This window comes from Heloderma suspectum, chromosome 6, assembly GCF_057233095.1.
Source record: "Heloderma suspectum isolate Gila_16-S chromosome 6, 16-S_ref, whole genome shotgun sequence".
NCBI lineage: Eukaryota > Metazoa > Chordata > Lepidosauria > Squamata > Helodermatidae > Heloderma > Heloderma suspectum.
Window position 1 is genome coordinate 48,377,180 of NC_139463.1, and position 18,698 is coordinate 48,395,877.

The window sequence follows — 18,698 nt, forward strand, 5'->3', positions numbered from 1 at the left end:
ATACGCGACAGGTGAGCAATAAGCAGCGTTTCAGCAGCACGTGCCCCCAGCGCTCATTACCTGCATTGGCTAGAAGTGTTTGGTTCTCAGGCACGGCCTCCTGTAAACAGACTTCGCTTCCCAGGCACATCAGAGATAAGGACCCTCCTCATCAGTAAGGAATGCGCTGAGAAGGCTGTTATTGGCCCTTGACTCATCTGCACATGCTCAGAGGCTTACTAGCATGGGAACTGCACCAATAATGAACTTAGGCTAGCATTATGGATCTCTAAGCCACTTTAACAGTATAAATGACTTTGCTGCCCTCCTGGGACCAATACACTGCCCCAGTACTATTAATTCGTAGCCGCTGCAGAGGTTGTTGTTTAAATATTATTTTTAGTCTTCAAGCTGCTGGTCATGTGGATTGTCTCTGTTGTTCTTTGATAGTGTTCTCAGATAGAATTGTTAATACTTTTTTAAAAACTGGTTTTAATTAATGTTAGCCACCTTTATGGGGAAGGGGGTGGGGGGTAGAAACGTTTTAAATAAAATTAAAGACAATGACTAAAAGTAGATCTCCTGAGGGCCAGCCAGTAAACCTCCCTGAGGCAGGATTGCAACTCATAAGTAGGGCTCCCAGCTTACAAGCTAGTTCAAAGAGAAGGCTGGACCCTGCCCCCCTCCCTGCCGTAGCTCTTTTCGTAAGTAGGGACTTCTCCCACCCCCAGTTTGCCAGTTCAGGGTGTAGGACGTGGTCAGCTGATCTGCAAATGGAGTGACATTTCCTACCTGCACCTTGGAACAGCACCTGCAGTCTTCCTCTGAAGGAAATGGTCAATATTCCATGTGGTTTCATTTGCAGACCTTGCACGGAGCACTTGCATGCTCTTTATTGAGAGAATCACTTCCAACAACAAACCAGAAAATGGAGCACTAAGCATCTGGGATTCAGTGTGAACTACAGCAGCTTTTCCTGGGACATATCCCAGGAGAACAGACGACAGTCACTGACCATTTGTAGCTGTAAGAGTGCCACGTGTTATTTTAGGTTATCTCTTAATTGAAGCTTCATCAGAACACCCTCTTCAGGCCCAGGCGCAGCCATGGGAGTTTACACTACATTAAGAGTGTAAGCTTGTAGCAATTTCTGTGAAGCACTTTCCTGCCCAAAACAAATTTTGGTCCAGAGATTAAATTGTACACATGCCAAACAAGAATAGTTCATGTGATAGCTTTATATCTTTTAAACAGAACAAGTGCAAACATAAGAAGAAACAGAAAGCCCCATTAGACAAGCGGACTCAAAGTACTCAGTCTTGAAGAGACATTCCTGCATCCATCCATGACAGGGGCTCTGAAAGACAACACAGACGTTATTATGTTTATTAAATTCATATGGCCTCACATCAGCAAGTTTTCTCTGGGCAGCTTACAGGGGAAAATCAAAACAAGGTACAATGTTAAAAAATACAATATACAGTAAGAAAACAAAAATATGGCATAAAAGTTATTCTAGTGGAGACAAAATAAATCAATTAGCAGCTCTGGCCAGCTGAAAGGGAAAGAAAATGCTCCTTGGACTGTTGGTTCAAGTACCTTAAATGGGGGTGGGGGTGTCCCCTTAACACCACCCTCTCAGGTTAGTTTTTAAATATTTCCATCAGAAAGATTCCTGAAGAAAGTTGATCCTCCTCTACCAGAAGTTAGAATATAAAGGGACAGCTTGATTTTTTTTATTTTTTGCCAACCTAGCAGGAGTGAGAGAACAACCAACATTTTGCAAAGGATTCTAGGGTACACTCTCAGTATACCAGGAATGCCAGCCACACTGGAAGCAGCATGACTGCCCATGCATGACTTCTGGCACAACAGACACTTTGTGAAGCGTGCCAAGCCATCTCCAAGACCAGAGAGTAGAATTCCTCATTTAAAACAATTAGAACCAAGTTACTAGCCCTCACTGTCATATATTTAACAGCTTCTGAGGCAGTATGCCAGTCGATAGGGAAGGTACATCAGCCATGGGGTAAAATGTGAAGTGTATGCAAAGACTGGAGAAAACCTTACCAGTTATCCACTTTTGTGAAGTTCTACGATCCCCATGTAGGTAGGTAGAATAGTTTCCCCACACGTACATGCAGGGGTCTCCACCATCTGATTTGTCCAAACCATCTCCACGCCATGCTCCGTCTTAATGTAACAGCTAGATCTTTGGGATGTGGTGTTTCCTGGTAAGCACTTCTCTAGGGGTCCTGGTGCTGAAACAGACCCAGAAGGATTGCCTTCTGAGTCCTCCACCTTGTAGAAGCAGAAAAGAAAACTGGCCATTTATAAATAGTTTAGATGGCCACACTCAGCCCCAAAATAACAAAGACAGGGGAACTTATGAAAAGGAGCTGGCATGACAACATGGGCATTTTTCTCCTCACGGTAGGGCTTGATTTACACATGGGAGCTCTCAGTACAACCACCACCTCTCCTACAGTCTGAAGCTGCGTATTCAACCACCTCGTTCCCACCTCTTTTTCCTGCATTCCCAAGTTATGCAGAATGAGGTGGCAGAATTCCGGATGGTACCACTTCTGATTGTGAGTAGAACGTGTATGTGTCATGTTTTCAAGGGCTCCACCATGCAAAAATCTCCTTGTATGCAGTCAATTTGCCTAGCCCAGTCCCTGATGCACTCAACCTTTTTTCCTGATGTGCTACATGCAAGGATATTTTTTTCAAAAAGCCTATCTCACCTGTAGTCTGGCACACTCCAGAATTCCACCACTTCATTTTGCCTAACTCTTATAATTTGGTATTGTCCTGGAACACCCGAGTCCAAAGACTTGTTTAATCCTGAACAGCCAGTTCACACACATACAGGCCTGTCCCCCGGCCTTCAGTTCTTCAGCACACCAGATCCCTCCCATGAGCAAGACTGCATGGAGAAACCTCGGTGTGAATCAGGTTGTGGACAACCATTTCTGCACTGCCTGTAGGCTGTGTCTCTGTGCAGACTGGTTCACACACTGAAGTTCGCTTTCTCCTGTAATTCTGTATTCAGGATTGGTCACAAGCAGGAAAAACAAATGAACACGCACATTTCTTTTTGCTCATCTCTGTGTCTTAAAAGAACCAGAACCAGCAATGAAGTTCTTGCTGGACACTTGCAAATATGAAGTGATTGAAGTGATAGGCAATTATTTTGCATCCCAGAATTGTCACACACTGCATAGAGTATAAAAATATTCTAAAGCAGTCGTTTTCAAACTGCATTCCAGGGCATCCTGGAAGCTTATCAGAAACTCCTCAGTGAGAAGATCAGGGATGGTGGACAAGTTCTGCTGAAGGATGGCTCTTCTGCCATTACTGATGTTCCCCTGCAATACATAGGCGCCTTTGTTGTGCTGGTCAGATGAAGTGTGCTTCCACACTAGACATTTAGTGTGGAATTGCTACGCTTAATTTGTTCACTTTTTATGAGGCATCTATGAAATGCCACCCTCAAATCTTTGTCCTCGTGTTTCCCCTGTACATCTTCCATCTTTTTTCAGACTGCAGTAAATCCATACTTGTGAAATGAAAGGCGCAATAGCGCAATCTTCGCAGGTGTAGTTTGCCTTAGTGCTACTCTCCCTTAAAAAAAAAAAAAAGCATGGTCGTGCTGTGTGCATCACATATCAAGCAGGTGACCCTATTGCCACTTTGGCACACTTCCACGATTATCTTTCCGTTTGACACCATGTTGTTAGCATGTTTATTTCAGGTTTTTAATTAGTGCTAAAATGCTCTTTGGGCTATATTTTTAAAAGTTAAAAGACTGATTTGCACAGAAGTGCTTAAATGAAAAAATGACAATGCTAATTTAAAAAATGATTAACTCCCCCATGCTGTTTTTCTGATCACTTCCATTTAAGCCATATTCACTTATTTAATCTGATCTGCAGATTTGTCCTAAAACACTTTCAGGACTTATTAAAAATGTTTTTAAAAGGACAATTGTCCTTAAGTAATAAGTGGTTTAGTGAAAATTAAATTTTTAAATTTTTAAAAGACCGATCAGAAAAAAGTTACCTTCCCCATCGGCAAGTATAGATGGAGCATGGTGGGGCGTACGCACCGAGAAGCATTATGCCCCCACAAGGTTGCTATTCTGTTTGTCGCTGGCATTGCAAGAACAAGGATTGGGTACCTGCCCACCTGAAGGCAGCCTTGGTTCAAGTGAAGCAATGGTCCTAACAGGCCACCTGGCCAGCATTCCATCTGAACTATCTGTGCATCCTTGAAGATGCCCCAGAATCTACAAAACCTGGGCAAGCACATGGGCAGCCCTCAGCAAACCACTTAGCGCAGAAAGGGCTCCTTGATGGAAGAAAGTTTTAGTTCTTTAGGGGGAAATGTATGGAGACAAGCCAAGCTGAAATATCAGTTTTGTTCCTACCTTAATCCCTCCAGTTTCATCCAAAATCAAGCGCAACAGGCGAATGTATTCAGCTGCTGCTTTAAGCATATCAACCTTACTAGGCTTACGATCCTTTGGAAGCAGTGGCACAATAGATTTGAGCTTGGAAAAGCCAGTGTTCAAGTTCTTTATCTGTTTAGGAAAGAAAGAGGGTTATTACTGCCCAGGAACTCCGCTTTCAGGAGAGCTTCAGGATGCTTCCAGGTGATGCTCTTATTGTGCAATCGCCTCGCCCACAGAATTTTACCAGTGGTCCAGATAACGTTTTTATTTGTAACCCTCCTGTGTTTTCCCATTGCTTTTTCCATCTTTCCCTTACCAGAAAAGATCCATTAGGAAGGAAGAGACAGAAGAGCTGCACAAGGGCTTTGGACTGGTGGCGTTAGGAGCCGGGCCCACAGCCAGCCCCCTAAATATTTTTTACAAACATAATTAAAAAACAGTTTACAATTTTGTCTTTAAAAGGCCTGCAAACCAAATGAACCGCCCCCTACCTCCCCCTGCCCCAAACTTTTAGGCTGGCTACGGGCCGGCTAGGAGCCCTCAGAAGCACGCTCAGTCTGGCAGAACCTTCCCCTCCTGCTCACTCTTCCCTGTGTGCAGAAGTTGGGAAGAGCTTCCCCTTCTTAATCCAGGACCACCTGTTGCATTGTTCTTATTAACCTATTACTGAAACTGATGGCTTCTCCACATCAGTGGGAAATCCCGCTGCCTTACAAGGGCTTTCTGCTTCCGGATCCTTTGCCGGATTACAGTCAGCTCTGTGACATGGGCGACCACATGGTTTGAATTGAAACCTTCCATTTTGGCACTTTCCCTATATTTTCCTTTAGACAGCACCATCTAATGGCTGAAATATAGCTCTACAGTGGCATTACACACTACCGATTCTGCACGTTTTAAAAAAAATACCTGATTTAGTCCAGTCTTTTTTACAGCAGGATAAACCTGAAAAGGCGTGGGAGGGGCCCTGGATGATGATGGTGTCATGTAATGGACCCGCAAACTTCTGTGAGTGGCCAATCATGAGCGTGCAATAAATTGCTCCAAATTGCTCACCTTGTTCACTGCTGCTATCTGTTAATGGCACACTAATCTGGCAAAGGAGGGCTTACATGTAAGATTTTGCCTCAGGATAGAGGGCTGGAAGGCCAGATCTTCAGGGGTGCTTCTGCAGCTGTGAGTACTTTGAGGTGCAGACTTCATGTCAATAGGATGTATGTGACTGCCTTGGGAAAAGCTCCAAGGTCCTAGCACAGCCTGTTTATTTGAGGCTTGTGTAGGAGGAATCCCTGGTATACTGTGCCCCTCTGCAGTCTGTCTCTCACTCTGCCACACTTCAGGGCTGCCCAAACCTGCAGCCTGAGCTGGGGCCTCCCCTCCTTCAAGGGCTGCTCTCGGGCATAAGGCCTGTCGGGGGGCTGCACCTGCAGAAGCTGCCTCCTGCTTCCCCAAAGGAGGGGCGGCTCAAGGGAGCACCAGCTGGGGCGTTAAAGGTCCAACCCAGAAGTCTGGCAGAGGCCCCAAATCCTGTTTTGCAATAATCTTACTGACACTGAAGCACAGTGTTGATTTTGTGCCAGGAGAGTGTTTGGAAGTGCAGTGCCAAGGAAAGTCGGAGGCAGAGGAGTTTAAGAGAGCTTAAAATGGCCTGGGAGAAGGAGAAGGTCCCCAGCATCGCCAGGGAGGGCTAGGAAAGAATCCTGCCTGAAATCCGAGAGAGCAGCTGCCAGTCAGCACCAACAATCCTTGGCGAGCCAGCCTGACCTCTGCATTCCCAGCTTCCTGCGTTCCTGCGCTTGACTTGCGTGGTGCAGGTACACATATGCACAGCCGGAGCCTGATGCAGCTTCCAGCCAATCTCAGAATAGGCAGCTGACGCATTTTCAACATTTAACCATTTCAAAGTTGATCCAAGCTATCTAAAGTCAACATTTAATAAACTCAGTCCTCTGATAAGAACTCTGTTCAAGAGCAATAGAGCTGTATTATTGCTATATCCTGACATCTTTCCCGGGTGAATTGGCACAAGCAAACCTTCCACTGATTCCAGAAAAAGTGGCTGATGGCCAGTGGGATACACAAAGAGCCTCCAGAAACAGCCCTGGAGAGTAGGAAGAATTTTAGAAATGATTAACAAGTACCTTTGCTGATGTGCATCATTAGCCGGCATTTCTAGCATGACTGTCTTGAATGAGCCTTCCACTGTGGAGCGAGCCCCTCCCCTCCCCAGGCCAGCTCTCTGCCTGGTCAGTCCAGAAAGCCCCTGTGAAACTGGTAAATGTGTTTTATTTGTATGTAGGGGTCCAGAAACTCTCATGCGGCCTCACCCTATGCACATTTACTTGGAATGTGTTCAAGAAGGCGCACGCCCAGGTGAGTGTGCCGGGGGGGGGGGGGGCTGCAGCCTACGAGTCTTTGCCTGCTCACCCTCTCCCTCTCCTTGGCGTTAGCAGCACGTCTCCGGCCCAGGACCTGCTCTCGGTTCTCGGTGGGAAAGTAGTGGCCAGAGGGCTTCCTCTTCATTCGTGTGATGGGAGCCATGAGAGGCAGGGGGCCAAACTGCTCGCTCAGGATCTCGCCCAGAACCTCAGGCGGAGGGGACAGCAGCAGCAGGGGTGCCTGCGGCGCTTCCACATCAGGCGCTTGGTCAGCCATCCTGTCACAAAGCAGAACCACTGATAACACGGGAGAAGACCACGAGTGGCGGAGAAGTCAGCAGCTGCAGGCAGAATCTGTCCTGCAGCTTTTGTGGGGCGGGAGCCAGCTATACTGCAAACTCTAGAAAATGCATTTATCCTATGCATTTATCCTACCGTAGCATTTATCTCACAGCTCTACAGAGTGCAGACTTAAAGGCTGGCTCACCCACTCCAGCATTGATAATTTCATCACCGAGGCATCTAACCAATGCTGTTAACAATTAAGATGAGCTGTGGGAAATGAGGGACCTCAGTTCCCCCCTGCCTTCATTAAAATAAACTTTGCTCAACTGAAGCTGCTGAAGAACAGCAGGCTTCTTTGCCAGACATTAGCTTCTTTGCTAATGAGCTCAACAAGTGTTCAGCTGCAAGCCAATTAGAACGGACAAATGGTGCAGAGTGATGAAGATAAGCCTACGGTGTAACTTTGAAACACGTAGCCTTTTAATAGTGCCCCTCCCCATGTTTTGTAGATATTGAACACCCTCACCCCTGCCATATATACTTCTTTAATCTAAGAGGGACCAAAAAAAAAAAAAAAGGCAAGGCAGAGTCAAAAACACGCCTGTGAGGCTGTTAGCTGGGAATGGGCATTATGACCCTCTCACACAGGGGCTTTGCCAACTGCACCAGTTCCCATTTCATTTCCAGGCTCAATGCAAAGTGCTGCTTTCAACCTTTGAAGCCCTTCACGGTTTAGACCAGGGCGCCTGTCTCCTAATGCCCATTCACCAAGATCTCCCGTGAAGGGCATTCTTCAGGCACCCCCATCCTGAGGCATAGGGGGTGGCCCCCCAGCTGTGAAATGCTCCCCCAGGAAGCATTACCTGGCACCTATATATCATTCCAGTGCCAGGGGAAGCTCATTTGGTTTTCCCAGGCTTTAAAATCCAAGTTGTGTTCGCTCTGCTCTTTGGGTTTGTGTGGCTCTTTTATGTTGTGTTGCTTTTAGTGTTTTTGTTTCAAGTAGTTTTATGTTTATTTTGAGTCTTTGTAAGAACTCCTTGAAGGGCAGGATAGAAGTCCCCCAAATAAATACATCCCTGGGATAGATAGAGCACTTCTTCCACCTACGGAGCCGGTCTCTCCAAGCTCCCAGTGCTAGAGACAAACACCCACTGCCCTGCTTCTAGGAGACCTTCACCCGGCTGCTTTGGGGGGCTCTCTTGGCCTGGTGGGTGAGAGAGAGGGTGGGGCATCGTGAGCCCAGGGGGAGCAGCTTGCACACCACTCTCCTCAGGATTCTCCAAGCTGACAGGAATGCTGCCAGCTGCCGTGGGGGAGCTGGAACATGGGCTGCTGAGGAGGGACTTCCCCCTCAGCTGACAAAAGGAAAGGTTCAAGCAGCTCACCTGGGACGTGGGAAGCTTTCCGAGGAGCCCCTGACCTACACCCAGAGATGAAGAGGCCGGACTGGTGAGCGGCCTCTGGCCCGCGGCTGCAGAGTGGCCCAGCTGCCCCCGGTCTGCCCTGATGAGCCCCACCCAAGCACTGCAGGTGGTCCTGGGAAGAAGCACACCTGGGGTCTTGCAGGTTAAAGGCCCAGGAGCCTCCCGGGGGGGGGGGGGACCCGATTCCACCCCAGGCAACAGTCCTGCTCCTCTGTCCGGAGACATTCACCACAGAGCATGCCAGCCCGTGCTGTCCAGTGCTGGGCAGTCTCTGGATGACAAAGCACCAGAGCCCTGGCTGGACTGCAGAGATGCTGCTGACTGCCAGGGGAGGGACTCGCCACGCCAGCTCCAGCATGCCGCTTGCCTTCTTCCCACAGGGTGACTTGCTGCTTCTTTCTTTGGGCTGTGTGCCTGTAATGCCAGCCGGACGCAGAACAATGCAGTGGCAGAAGCATCTCCTAGCAGTCACCTCCTTGCCAGGAAAAAACAACAGTCCTGTTGCACCTTGAGGAATGCAGGGCGGCATAAGCTTTCATGCAGCAGAGCCCATCAGATCCACAAAGGTTATCTCATGGTATAGGGGAGCGGGGGCGGGGGAGATAAACTGTGGGGCCAAAACCTTCTATAATAGTGAGAATGTTGGCAGCTGCTACTTATCGACCTGGTTCTCAAGACACTCCGGCCCCCTGCGGGTTAGCTCACCCTCAAGGAGCCACAGTGTGTGCCAACCGCCAGTATGAATATGTAACCCTCGACTGGGCTTGTCCTGCCATGTGAACCCAGCTGGCAGGGGTTATTTGAGGGTTAAACAACCCTCACATAAGCCATGGCCTGTTTTAGGGTTATGCAAGGGTTGTCTAACCCTCAAATAAACCCCACTGGCCAGGTTTGCATGGCAGAACAAGCTACAGCAAACCCCCCTGTTGGGGGTTGCATATTCATAATGGCAGCCAGCATGGGCCATGGCTTCTCGAGGTAAATTAACCCACGATGGGCTGTCTTGTCATGTGAACTGGATGATTATGTCACAGTGTGGTCCTGGAATGATCAAAATGTGGCCATTAATGTGAGGCTAGACGTAGGCCCAGGTTCAACCCTCGCCCCCCTCAGTATGACGTTCACTGGGTAACCGTTGGCTACTCACTATCAGCCTATCCTACTTCACAGGGTTGTTGTGAGAATAAAGGTGAGAGACTTTATGTGCTGCTGTGAGCTCCGGGGAGACAGGGCAGGCTAGAACATAATTAATGTTTAATTAACTATGAATGAATTAAAGTCCCCTTCTCTCAACTGAGTTCATATTTAGCTATTTGGATCAGTTTTTTTTTTATATCTTGACACTTCTAGGTCCTGAAAAATGTTTTCTCTCTCTCTCTCTCTCTCTCTCTCTCTCTCTCTCTCTCACACTCACTCACTCACTCACACGCAGCTCCATCAGTTGGATTATTGTCTGGTTTGGGGTAGGGTCTCCCTTGACTATCCAAGGATGTACGCACTGTTGTATTGTATCAGACCAAAGTTGAATATTCTTTTTCCAAAATAGCCAGCCAGACCTGCTCACAGGCAGAGCAACAAGGGCATGGCCTTCTCTTGCTCTTTTTCCCTAACCTCCATGGAGGTTCTATTTAGGAATGCCTATATACCCTTTTTAAAGCCATCTAAGCTGTAAAACAGTTTAAGCTCACCATGTCTTGCATCCTGTTGCAACAAAATTAATTCGGAATTACTTAAACAAATTTGCAATGTAACCAAAATTAGTATTTGTTAATGATTTGTGGCATCGAATTGAAGATAATCTGTGAGATACTTTTGTGCTTAAAATTTCTAAGGAGCAGACTCATCGGCGCTCCGTGAGGTTGGATGCAGCCGGAATATGAGCCTTCCCAAAGAGCTCCCCACACACGAGCGCTCTCGCAGCCCGCTCCTTGCCACGCTTCCTCCAACGGCCACGCTTCCTCTGAATCAAATTCAGCAGGATGGGCTTCCAAGGCAAGTAGGCTGAGTGCAGCACTAGTCCCTTCCAGGATGCGCATGTGCCACTAGCAGATGTAGCAGGAGTGAACATGCAGCCCACATCATATTACTGCAGCAGCAGTAGCACAGAGGTTTAGATGGTTCAGGCAAGTCAGCATCAGGAGAACGGGGGAAAACTCACACCATGGCTGGATTCGCACATCACTATAAGCCATGATGGTTTATAAGCTACTCACAGTGGCTCATAAACTACTGTATCCCCAACATGATCGGGCTGAGTACGTAGTGCATCCCCCACACTGTATGTAGCTTATCTTCCTTGCCCTCCCACCATCTACGGTCCTCCCACTCAGCATCCCAGCTTCCTTTGTGTTGGAAACCAAATCCTGGGGTCCACTGAGCCACGACCGCTATGTCACCTGTGTCTCTCTGATTGTCCTTTCTTGCGCTGGGGGCATAGTCTCCTGTCTTGGCCGGATCCCTGCCATTATCAGCATGTTGCTGATGGTTAGCCGCCTTTCCGCTCCTCTGCCGCCCCACCCAACCAACAGCACCCTGATCCTTCCTGCTCCCTCCTCCCGCTGCTGCTGCCTGTTTCCCAGCTGGTTTTCAATGCCATTCCCTGATCCCCTCCTGTGTGCCCCAAAAGGGGGTGAGGGCTCTCACTCCTTGACAGTTTGATGGAATAGGGCAAAATTGTATATGTGGGATCTCCTCATGGGGAGCCTCCAAATGCTGTACTGGATAACTGCATGACTTTCCTTTTTCATGGAAAAGTGGCCAGAAACCAACCACTTGCTGCCCTTTCATCCCCCCCCCCCCTTCACCTTCCCTCAGAGACAGAGATCTGCTGGTTGGAGCAGAGTGGTGGCAGTGGTTTTGACTGCTCTTGCCAAGCAACTCTATAGGCAATCTTTACACCACTCTTTAAGCCACTGTGGTGTGCCAGATGACACAATAAGCCATGATAGTTTAAATAAACCTCTGGATGGCTTATCTAGATGGCATATTTTGACTTAATAAGCTACCGTGGTTGGGGAAAACCACTCACAGACACACGATAAACCACCATGGCTTAAAGTGATGTGCGAACCCAGCCCACATTTCCTGTGCTGTATCAGGAACTCTCTCCGTGGCATCATTAACATGGGCAGAGTGGAGCTGTGAGACTGGCCAGCAGCAAAGTCACACACTGCATGGCAGCTGTGAAACACTAGAGGTCACTTTATACCAGCAATTGCATTGCTGAGATCCTCCTCCTCCTCCTCCTTCTACATGTGCTGTTGCTGTTCAGTCGTTAAGTTGTGTCTGACTCTTCGTGACCCCATGGACCACAGCACGCCAGGCCTTCCTGCCCTCCACTCTCTCCCAGAGTGTGCTCAAGTCCATATTCATATTGCATCGGTGATGCTATCTAGCCATCTCATCCTCTGCCGTCCCCTTCTCCTTTTGCCTTCAGTCTGTCTTTCCCAGCATCAGGGTCTTTTCCAGGGAGTTTTCTCTTCGTATTTGGTGGCCAAAATATTTGAGCTTCAGCTTCAGGATCTGTCCTTCCAATGAGCAGTCAGGGTTGATTTCCTTGAGGATTGACTGATTTGACCTCCTTGCAGTCCAGGGGACTCGTAAGAGTCTTCTCCAGCACCACAGTTCGAAAGCATCGATTCTTCGGCGCTCAGCCTTCCTTATAGTCCAGCTCTCACAGCCATACGTTGCTACTGGGAAAACCATAGCTTTGATTAGATGGACCTTTGTCGGCAAGGTGATGTCTCTGCTTCTGACTATGCTGTCTAGGCTTGCCATAGCTTTCCTCCCAAGGAGCAAGCGTCTTTTAATTTCATGGCTACAGTCACCGTCTGCGGTGATCTTGGAGCCCAAGAAAATAAAATCTGTCACTGCTTCCATTTCTTCCCCTTCTCTATGCCAGGAAGTGATGCAGCCAGATGCCATGATCTTAGTTTTTTTAATGTTGCGATTCAAACCAGCTTTTGCACTCTCCACTTTCACCCTCAACAAGAGGCTCTTTAGATCCTCTTCGCTTTCTGCCATTAGGGTGGTATCATCTGCGTATCTCAGGTTGTTGATAATTCTCCTGGAAATCTTAATTCCAACCTGTGATTCATCCAACCCGGCGTTTCTCATGATGTACTCTGCATATAAATTAAATAAGCAGGGTGACAATATACAGCCTTGTCGTACTCCTTTCCCAATTTTGAACCAATCGGTTGTTCCATGTCCAGTTCTTACTGTTGCTTCTTGGCCCTCGTACAGGTTTCTCAGGAGACAGGTAAGGTGGTCTGGTACTCCCGTCTCTTTAAGAATTTGCCAGAGTTTGTTGTGATCCACACAATCAAAGGCTTTAGCGTAGTCAATGAAGCAGAAATAGACGTTTTTCTGGAATTCTCTTGCTTTCTCCATGATCCAGCAAATGTTGGCGATTTGATCTCTAGTTCCTCTGCCTCTTCGAAACCCAGCTTGTAGTTCCAGTAGTTCTCGGTTCACATACTGCTGAAGCCTAGCTTGTAGGATTTTGAGCATCACCTTGCTGGCATGTGAAATGAGCGCAATTGTACGGTAGTTTGAACATTCTTTGGCATTGCCCTTCTTTGGAACTGGAACGTAAACTGACTTTTTCCAGTCTTGTGGCCACTGTTGAGTGTTCCAAATTTGTTGGCGTCTTGAGTGCAGCACTTTAACAGCATCATCTTTTAGGATCTTAAATAGCTCAGCTGGAATACTGTCATCTCTGCTAGCTTTGTTGTTACTAATGCTTCCTAAGGCCCACTTGACTTCACCCTCTAGGATGTCTGGCTCAAGTTCAGTGACCACACTATCATGGCTATCAGGGACATTAAGATCTTTCCTGTATAGTTCTTCTGTGTATTCTTTCCACCTCTTCTTAACTTCATCTGCTTCTGTTAGGTCCCTGCCTTCTTTGTCCTTTATCATGCCCGTCTTTGCACAAAACGTTCCCATGATATCTCCTATTTTCATCATATCTTTTAGCCTTGTGATACGTTCCATAGGGTTTTCTTGGCAAGAATACTGGAGTGGGTTGCCATTTCCTTCTCCAGTGGACCACATTTTGTCAGAACTCTCCGCCATGACCTGTCTGTCTTGGGTGGCCCTGCACGGCATAGCTCATGGCTTCACTGAGTTACGCAAGCCCCTTCGCCACGACAAGGCAGAGATCCATGAAGGGGTCTCCTACTGTTTTACAGTAGAGTAAATGGCCACCTCTGCATGTGGTGTAGCTGGCCCAGTTTCCGTAGGGCTCTTCCGCTGCATTTTTGGTCTCCACAGATTATACCTTAGGGTAGCAGCAGTTCATTACAAAACGGACGGGTGGTGTTTCGCTATTCCTCATGCTTATGTAACTGCCTTTGTTTCGGCTGCTGCAGGATGCCCCTGGAGGAACGCGTCTCTTCCATACTCTCAGCTGGTTGCATTTTCCTGGCATGCAGGTCAGCACATGCTTCTTCCTCATGGGAGGGGCAGCTGATGCTGACGTGGCCCTCTCAGCATAGACTTTTACCTTTCAGGGTTGTGCATGTCCCTAACTGGGGTTTTCTTAAGTGTCTCCTGTAAGAAATGAGAAAGCTGTTTCGAGACAGTTCAGTTACATACATAACTGCTATGTGTGGCCAAGGATACAGATAAAAAGGACTGGCCTGCTCCTGTGCCTTTAACAGCAGAAAGCAGCAGGTGGGTTTTTCACAGGATGGAGAGAACACTATCCTAATGTAGGCATCCCATTCACATGATGACAATCATGTGGAGCAGGAAAGCAAGCCCCCCCCCCCCGGTCGTCCATGCATTGGGGGGACACATCTGTAGAGGGGAACCTGCTGTGCAGCTCCTCCCATCACAGTCCCCCTTACAATCATGTGAATTCTTATGAACATGTGAACTGAACACCCGAATAGGGCTACTCTCTCTTGCTAATGTCTGTGAATCAAGTTGCAGTTCTAGGCACAGGAGCAGGGCCTGTCTAATAAGCTAGCAACCTACTGTTTAGCTCATCCTTCCATGGCAGGCTGTCTCTTACTGCTCAGCAAGATGGTCATGCCTATGGAGGAGAATATTGACAGAGAAGTAGCCGCGCAGTTTCTGGCTCACCTCTTGTACGCCCACATTCCGTTCTGTGAGCCTTTGCTTCCAAGCATGGCAGCCTTGGCTTCTTTGTTGCTCAGCGTGCCAATGACTCTGGGAGGAGGTATAGGGAATTAGTGGGCTGCTGAGGTCTCAGGTGACTTCCTATGCAGGGGAAAGCAGGGTGGTGCACCTTCAAGGGGGAAGGTGCACTGTGGGGGCTGTAACCAACAGCAAAGAGTTGCAGCCTCAGGTAGTGATGAAAATAATGTGTCTCTAAAATCTCCCTCAAAGCACTCTTTGGTGTCAAGGGCTCCTTGGAGGTCTCTCTCAGTCTAATCCAGTAGCCAAGTCCAGACACAGACAAAGGGATTCTTTTCAAAGCTTTATTCCTCTTTTACAACTTAACAACTCTACTGTTAGCAACTAGATATGAGCAGCATAGTACCTATGCCCTAAGTTGGAACAGTTGGTCCCCGTTTGAAAGGGAATCACTGGCAGACCCCTGAACTTAAGGGCTAGGGAGAGTCCCTCCCCTTTTCCCTTGGATCCTCTGGGCGCAGCCGTTGTTTGCACGCCAACCGGGCACTACGCCTCCTTTCTGCGCCCTCCATTTGGTGCTGTTCTCTGCGTCGGCGTCGCGTGTCCATCAAGTCTGCTTCCCGCGCTCTGTCACTTGCAGGACTGCTATCTAAGCTAGGAATGCCGGTGGGGGGAATCTTCATCAGCTGTTGGCCCTGGGAAAGAGGAGCGCGCTCCTCTTCCTCAGAATCAGAACTACTCTGGGATTCTATGGGCTCAGTGTCCACCCTGACATCAGCCCCGCTCCCATGAGCCCCCCCCCTCGTGCTCCTCCCCTGGGGGCCCGGGTTTGTGGGGGTACAGCTGGTGGAAGCACCTCAGCAGCAACGGAGCATGCACATTTTCCACGGGTTCCCAGGATCGCTCATCAGGCCTGTACCCCTTCCAGTCCACCAGATATTGCAAGCGGCCACGAGAAAGGCAGGAGTCCAGAATCTCCGCAACCTCAAACTCCTCCTCCCCCTCCACCAGCACTGGCGGCGGGGGGGAGCCGACTAAGCGATGAGGGTCACCAGAAACCAGGGGGGACAGCAAGGACCAATGAAAAACAGGATGGATCTTCATGGAGGGGGGGAGAGCCAGGCGAAAAGGAACAGGGTTAATCTGGGCCATAATCTGGAAAGGCCCAGTGCAGCGAGGCACGACCTTCCTTGCGGGTGAGTGAGAGGGGAGGTATTGGGTGGACAACCAAACCCAGTCCCCCGGTTGCAGAGACGGACCCGGCTGGCGCTGCCTGTCGGCAGAGGCCTTGTAGGCTGTCTTGGCTTGCTCGAGGGAGTCCCGTAAGAGGTGGTGTACCGCTCGCAACTCCTCTAAAAAGTCATGGGCCGCAGGCACCGAAGAGGGAGCTAGGGTGGACGGGAAAGCCTTGGGGTGGTAACCAAAATTGGCAAAAAGTGGAGTTTGGCAGGTGGAAGCATGGCAGGCATTGTTATAAGCAAATTCTGTGAGAGGCAGCAAGAAAAACCAGTCATCCTGCTGGTAACTGACATAACAACGCAGATATTACTCCAGAGTCGCATTGGTGTGCTCGGTCTGACCGTCCGTCTGTGGGTGGTGGGTGGAGGAAAGATGGAATGTCACATGGAGCAACGTAAGTCGCTCCCTCCAGAAATGGGCAGTGAATTGGGCCCCCCTATCCAAAATGAGACCCTCAGGCCATCCGTGGAGGCAGAAAACATGCGCCACGAACAGCTCTGCCGTCTCCCTGGCTGTGGGCAACCCAGAGCAGGGGATGAAATGGGCCATCTTAGAAAACAAATCCTCCACCACCAGAATGGCGGTCTTACCGTGTGAGCGAGGCAAGTCAGTGATGAAGTCAAGGGAGAGCAGTTTCCAAGGACCTGAGGGGGTAGGCAGGGGGTGAAGCAAGCCTGTGAACTTGCCTGAGGGGGCCTTCGCCCGCTGGCAGGTTGGGCAGGAGGTGACATAGGACTTGACGTCCTGACACACACAAGGCCACCAAAAATCCCTCGTCACTCTATGCAGGGTCTTGGTGACGCCAAAATGCCCAGCTGTGGGGGAGTCGTGGCACTGATGGAGGACCTTCTTGTGGAGAGGTCTAGAAGGCACATAGACCCGGCCGGAATGGTAAAGCAGGCCACCTCGCAAAGAGAAGGGGGTAGAGTGGGGGGGGCAGAGGCTAGCCCCAATTCCTCCACCTTTGTGCAAACAAAAGCATCCTGAGCCTGTGCAGAGAGAAGGAGCTCCTCCCAAGAATGAGGCACTGCAGCTGCCGCCAGGCCTTGGTGGGGGGAAGAATCAGAGGGGGGGATTTTCCCCACTCCCTGGCTGGAGGTCAGGCTTATGAGAAAGAGTATCCCTTGTAGGTTGTCTGAGGCTTTCACATGGCAAATCTTAAGGTGGAACCGAGAAAAAAAAAGCGACCACCTAATCTGCCGCTGGTTTAAGGCACGGGCTGTCTGAAGATGTTCGAAGTTGTGATGGTTGGTTCTAACTTCGACTGGGTGCTGCGCCCCCTCCAGGAGATGACGCCAGATCTCCAAAGCGGACTTGATGGCCAACAGTTCCTTCTCCCAGATGGTATAATTCCTCTCAGACATGGTCAGCTTCCTGGAGTGGTAGGTGCAGGGTTGCAGCCCACCGCCCGCCCGATCTGGCTGAAAGAGCACCGCCCCCACCGCGAAGTCAGAGGCATCGGTCTGTACTACAAAAGGCTTCCTCGGGTCGGGATGTAACAGGATCGGCTCAGAACTGAAAAGCTTCTTAAGTTCCTTGAAAGCCTGTTGGGCAGATGCCGTCCAATGAAAAGGAGATTTCTTGCCCTTAAGGAGGTCCGTGAGAGGAGAAGTCAGCCGAGCAAAACTGGGCAGGAACGTTTTGTAAAAATTAGCAAAACCCAGAAAATGTTGCAAGTCCTTCTTGGTGGATGGAGCCTGCCAGGAGAGGACAGCCTGGACCTTGCAGGATCCATCCTGATACCATCAGGCGAAATAATGTAGCCAAGAAAGTCCAAAGAGGTTAGGTCAAACGCACATTTCTCCAGCTTGGCATAAAGATGGTTCTTGCAGAGGTGCTGGAGGATGGCGGAGAAATGATGCTGATGGGCGTGGGGATCCTCAGAAAATATAAGTAAATCATCGAGATATACAATGAGGAAAGTGTCCAAATAGTCCCAGAAGATGGCATTCATAAAACGCGAAAAAGTGTGTGGGGGGGTGCAGGCGAGCCCAAAAGGCATTACTAGGTATTCATACGCTCTGTACCTGGTCCTGAAAGAGGTCTTCCACTCATCCCCCTCCCGGATGCGAATGAGATTGTATGCGCTACGCAGGTCCAACTTTGTGAAAATCTTGGCTCGCCCCAGGCACTCCAGCATCTCAGGTATGAGGGGGAGGGGGTACTTGTCAGGGATGGAGACCGAATTTAGATTTCTGAAATGGTGCACCGGGTGGAGCTCTCCAGATCGTTTGGCCACAAAGAAAGTAGGAGCGCAGGCGGGGGAGGAAGACGGGCGAATGAAGCCGCCTTTGAGATTCTTGCTCCCGCAGAGCTCGAAGTTCTGGCTCCGACATCGAATACAGCTGGCCAGCGGGGATGGTCGCCCCCGGAATGAGGTTAATGGCACAGTCAAAAGGGCGGTGGGGGGGGAAGCCGGTCAGCCTCCTTCTTGTCAAACACATCCCGAAAAGCTGCATACTTATCTGGGAGGATGACGGTAGCTGAAGGACTGCCAGAAGCAGACAAGGAGGGGGAGGAAAGGGTTAAGGCCTGGGCTGGGACTGGCGCCTCCTCCGGGAGGCAATGCTCCCGGCAGTAGGGAGACGCAAACTCCACTTGCTGAAGCCCCCAAGAAATCTGAGGGTTGTGCTTAGAGAGCCAGGAAACACCCAGCACGATTGGGTTTAAGGGAACCTTGGCCAAGTGAAACTGAATCTGCTCAACGTGGGACTGGGTGTGCAGAGTGAGCGGAACTGTAATACAGGTCACCGCGCCCGAAGAGAGAGGACGCCCATCAATGGTCTCCACTGCCAAGGGGTTAGGAAGGGGCAGGGTAGGAATCTT

General features: G+C 49.3%; 1 protein-coding gene across 1 annotated transcript; it reads right to left on the reverse strand.

The window, feature by feature from the left end:
• Positions 1 to 829: 829 nt before the first annotated feature.
• Positions 830 to 7,313, reverse strand: FIGLA (folliculogenesis specific bHLH transcription factor). Its single transcript, XM_084808216.1, has 4 exons — positions 6,863 to 7,313; positions 4,412 to 4,564; positions 2,050 to 2,280; positions 830 to 1,336 (listed from the first exon to the last, which is right to left on the reverse strand). Exons 1-3 carry the CDS (start codon positions 7,088 to 7,090, stop codon positions 2,053 to 2,055), a joined length of 609 nt encoding a protein of 202 aa, XP_084664342.1. The 5' UTR covers positions 7,091 to 7,313; the 3' UTR covers positions 830 to 1,336; positions 2,050 to 2,052.
• Between the last annotated feature and the right edge of the window lie 11,385 nt (positions 7,314 to 18,698).